General features: G+C 43.2%; 1 protein-coding gene across 1 annotated transcript; it reads left to right on the top strand.

The window, feature by feature from the left end:
* Positions 1-225: 225 nt before the first annotated feature.
* On the top strand, positions 226-4,360 carry LOC306987757 (uncharacterized protein; the record flags this gene model as incomplete). The annotated part of the gene is made up of 2 exons (XM_079592290.1): positions 226-1,775; positions 1,908-4,360. The coding sequence occupies exons 1-2, from the start codon at positions 1,457-1,459 to the stop codon at positions 4,358-4,360; spliced, it is 2,772 nt and encodes a 923-aa protein (XP_079448416.1). The 5' UTR covers positions 226-1,456.
* Positions 4,361-5,358: the final 998 nt, after the last annotated feature.

The following is a 5,358-nucleotide window of genomic DNA, read 5'->3' on the forward strand; positions in this document are numbered from 1 at the left end:
AACAGTTATTTTAAATTGTAATAATATTTCATAATATTATTGTTTTTACTGTATTTTAAACTAATAAATGCAGTCTTGGTGAGAATTCATTCATAAACATCTTTAAAAACACTTTTTTTTTCAAAGTTGTACATTTACACATTTGTACATTTACAAGAAAACACAATGTCAATCTGTGACTGAGGACGAGCGTCAGTCTGCGTGTAGAACGAACGAGAGCGCAAGTGGTTTTTTCTTAATATTCAGTTCTCTTGTTGTTTAGTGTATTATTTTCCAGAAAGTAGGGCTATTTTCGATTCTGTGGTTATTGTACATTTTTTCCTTCACACAAATCTGTATTTTAATTAGACGCGTGACTACTTTATATCACAGCCGCGTCTGAGAAGTGGGCTATTGCAGTTTAAATTTTATAGCACTTAAGTGTAGCTGTTCATAGAGACAGTTTCGATTTTCTCCCATTTTCGGATTATTTGATTTGCCTGTGCTAATTGGCTGGCCTAGCAGCAACTGTAGAACAGATATAAGGCTAGGAGAATCAGAACAGTGCAGGACGAGCGTCAGTCTGCGTGTAGAACGAACGAGAGCGCAAGTGGTTTTTTCTTAATATTCAGTTCTCTTGTTGTTTAGTGTATTATTTTCCAGAAAGTAGGGCTATTTTCGATTCTGTGGTTATTGTACATTTTTTCCTTCACACAAATCTGTATTTTAATTAGACGCGTGACTACTTTATATCACAGCCGCGTCTGAGAAGTGGGCTATTGCAGTTTAAATTTTATAGCACTTAAGTGTAGCTGTTCATAGAGACAGTTTCGATTTTCTCCCATTTTCGGATTATTTGATTTGCCTGTGCTAATTGGCTGGCCTAGCAGCAACTGTAGAACAGATATAAGGCTAGGAGAATCAGAACAGTGCAGGACGAGCGTCAGTCTGCGTGTAGAACGAACGAGAGCGCAAGTGGTTTTTTCTTAATATTCAGTTCTCTTGTTGTTTAGTGTATTATTTTCCAGAAAGTAGGGCTATTTTCGATTCTGTGGTTATTGTACATTTTTTCCTTCACACAAATCTGTATTTTAATTAGACGCGTGACTACTTTATATCACAGCCGCGTCTGAGAAGTGGGCTATTGCAGTTTAAATTTTATAGCACTTAAGTGTAGCTGTTCATAGAGACAGTTTCGATTTTCTCCCATTTTCGGATTATTTGATTTGCCTGTGCTAATTGGCTGGCCTAGCAGCTGTCCTCACTCAGGCGTTTGAAAGCACTATATTTCTGTAGTGTGCGCGCTGTCGCGGAAGCGTCAGCGGAAGCGTTTCAGCTCTCCTCGTGTGAAGACCGACTCGGGTAAAGACCATCGACTCTACCTGCGCGACTCCACCGAGCAAGGACACCTGCAAGGCACTTAAGTATCCTATTCCCCCTCTTCCTTTCACACTGGTATAGTATTTCCCTACTAAATATGTGCTTTCAATACATTCCTGTTGTCTCTCGACGACGCTCTCTCATCACGCACAGAAGGCAGCGCAATACTGCTAATCTGCGTCCTATTCTCCCATCCTCTCACACACCTCTCTCCATTTCTATGGGTCTATGGAATTGTCAGTCAGCAGTCAACAAAGCTGACTTCATTCCAGCCTTTGCATCTCACTCTACTCTTAATATTTTAGGCTTAACTGAGACCTGGATTCGTCCAGAAGACTCAGCAACCCCGACTGCTCTCTCGAACAACTTCTCCTTCTCTCACACTCCTCGCCAGTCTGGGAGGGGTGGGGGCACAGGTCTTCTCATTTCTAACAATTGGAATTACTCAACTCTCTCTTCTCTCTGCAATAACTACTCGTTTGAATATCATGCTATTACTCTTACAACTCCCATTAAGATCCATATTGTAGTCATATATCGCCCCCCAGGTCAACTGGGAAGCTTTGTAGAGGAGCTGGATGTGCTGCTGTCTTCTTTCCCTGAGGATGGAACCCCACTTGTAGTCTTCGGTGATTTCAACATTCATCTAGAGAAGCCGCATGCAACAGACTTCATCTCTCTCCTAGCCTCATTCGATCTCAAACGGCTCATCACCTCAGGTACTCACAAATCAGGCAACCAACTGGACCTGGTCTACACACGCAACTGCATCACAGACAACATTGTGGTGAAACCTCTCCATGTTTCTGATCATTTCCTCATTACATTCAATCTACAACTCACTACCCATGCTCCACCAACCCCCCTACCAGCTACTTTCAGACGAAACCTGCGCTCACTCTCTCCCTCCCATCTCTCCACTGCTGTGTCATCTTCTCTTCCCTCACACTCACAATTCTCATCTCTGGATGTTAATACCGCAACAGATACTTTATGCTCCACTCTAACTTCTTCTTTAGACAATATCTGCCCTATCTCCTCCAGGCCAGCACGTACTACTCCCTCTAACCCCTGGTTATCTGAGGTTCTTCGTGAACACCGGACTAAACTCAGGGCAACAGAGAGGAAATGGCGCAAATCAAAAGACAAAACTGACCTTAGTATGTATCAATCTCTGCTCTCTTCCTTTTCTGCTGATGTTCATGCTGCAAAATCCTCTTATTTTCACAACAAGATCAACAGCACCGCTAACACACGAACTCTTTTCAAGACATTCAACTCTCTCCTCTGTCCACCTCCACCACCACCCACCTCCTCTTTAACTGCTGATGATTTTGCCAACTTCTTCACCAACAAAACAACAACCATCAGCAGTCAATTCTCAACTCCACACACACAGGAACCCAGTCCAACCCCTCCCAATCCGAAACACCTTCTCTCCTCATTCTCTCCACTGACCGAGGAAGAAGTATCTAAACTTCTCCTCTCCAGTCACCCCACCACCTGTCCTCTAGATCCCATCCCCTCACACCTTCTACAAGCCATTTCTCCCACACTTCTACCAGCACTCACACACATCATCAACTCATCCCTCCACACTGGCACTTTTCCTACAGCATTCAAGCAGGCTCGGGTAACTCCACTGCTTAAGAAACCCACATTAAACACATCACTCTTAGAGAATTACAGACCTGTCTCTCTCCTACCGTTCATTGCGAAAACACTTGAACGAGTTGCCTTCAACCAAGTAACATCCTTCCTCTCTCTGACCAACCAACTAGACGTAAACCAATCTGGCTTCAAGAAAGGGCATTCAACCGAGACTGCATTGCTGTCAGTCACAGAAGCCCTACGGATCGCAAAAGCTGCCTCCAAATCATCAGTTCTCATTCTCCTGGATCTGTCTGCTGCCTTCGACACTGTGAATCATCAGATCCTCCTGTCCACCCTCTCATCACTGGGCATCACTGGAACTCCTCTCCACTGGTTTGAGTCCTATCTCACAGGTAGGTCCTTCAGGGTCGCATGGAGTGGCAAGGTATCCAAAGAACATCAACTGACTACAGGGGTTCCTCAGGGTTCAGTTCTTGGACCGCTCCTCTTCTCCATTTACACCACATCACTGGGACCCATCATACAGGCACATGGCTTCTCTTACCATTGCTATGCTGATGACACCCAGCTCTACCTCTCATTTCCACCTGATGATCCCACAGTAGCTACACGTATCTCAAGCTGTCTGGCGGACATCTCGGCGTGGATGAAGGAACATCACCTGCAGCTCAACCTGGCAAAGACTGAGCTTCTCGTCCTCCCTGCCAACCCGTCCCTGCAGCACGACTTCACTATCCAGCTAGATTCAACTTTAATCACCCCATCAAGGTCGGTCAGAAACCTTGGAGTAACATTTGATGAGCATCTGACCTTCACAGACCACATCACAAAGACAGCTCGATCATGCAGGTTTGCACTGCACAACATCAGGAAGATCAGGCCCTTCCTAACTGAGCATGCAACACAACTTCTCGCCCAGGCCTTGGTTATCTCTAGGCTTGATTACTGCAATGCTCTTCTGGCTGGTCTTCCATCATGTGCAATTAAACCTCTACAAATGATCCAGAATGCTGCAGCCCGTCTTGTCTTCAACGAGCCCAAAAGGGCCCACGTCACTCCTCTGTTCATCTCTCTGCACTGGCTACCACTCGCTGCTCGCATCAAGTTCAAGGCATTGACGCTTGCTTACAGATCGACCACAGGCTCAGCTCCCTCCTACTTTCACTCGCTCCTACGAGTCTACATCCCTACCAGAAGCCTGCGATCGGTCAATGAGCGACGACTCGTGGTACCATCACAGAGAGCCACAAAATCACTCTCCAGAACATTCTCATTCACGGTTCCTTGCTGGTGGAATGATCTCCCTACCCTCATCCGGAATGCAGAATCCCTGACCACATTCAAAAGACAACTGAAAACTCATCTCTTCCGTGAGCACTTGACCTAAAAAAAAAAAAAAAAAAAAAAAAAAAAAAAAAAACCTCTCCTTTACCCTCCTTTGTTTTGGCTTATGCTACTCTGAGCAATTCCAGAACTTTGTATTTTGAGCACTTCTTGCGTTATTTTTGCTTCTTCACAATGACTCGCTTGTTGTAGTCCTCAGTTGTAAGTCGCTTTGGATAAAGGCGTCTGCTAAATGACTAAATGTAAATGTAATGTAAATGTTACTTCTTCTTGAGTCTTTCCATCTTTGTCTGACTCCGTTTTAGCATTAAAGACAGAACAGTTTCTGCCATTTTAGTGTGTCTGCATGAGGTAATCGCAGCTGCTAACACACATGAGCTCTTGAAACCCCGCCCTCTGCAGCAGCTCATTTGCATTTAAAGGGCTAGGCACAAAAGGGTGCGTTTTTGCAAACCCTCAAAAAGTGACAACTTTAACATGTTATATAAAAATATCTGTGGGGTATTTTGTGCTAAAACTTCACACACACACTCTGGGGACATCAGAGATTTATTTTACATCTTGTAAAAATGGCATTGTCCCACCCCTTTAAAATAAGTACTACTATTTATATATGTATGTGTACCTGGGCATTTTTCATGATTTAAAAGATTGATTCAGTTTAGTGTGATTATTATCTATCATAAAACAATATCATGAAAAATAAAACACAGGTTATCACAGCAACTCAATTCAATCGAATACAATTCAGCTTTGAATATAATTGTCTATCAAATACATAAACTACTATTCACCCCAACATACCAAAAGTCAATAACTTTCTGTTCATATCAAACCAACACTTAACTCAATTCAACTCAATTCAACTCAACCTGACATAGCTAAATTCAATTGAAATGAACTCAAATCAAGATCTCAACCCAGCTTCACCTAACTGAATTCAATATAGCTCAACTCAACCTAACCAACATAACTCATCTGAATTCAATCCAATTAATCCCAACCCAACTTGATATGATTCAGTTCAGTCTGTACACAGTA

The sequence above is a fragment of the Phoxinus phoxinus genome, assembly GCF_949152265.1.
Source record: "Phoxinus phoxinus genome assembly, chromosome: 2".
Lineage (NCBI taxonomy): Eukaryota > Metazoa > Chordata > Actinopteri > Cypriniformes > Leuciscidae > Phoxinus > Phoxinus phoxinus.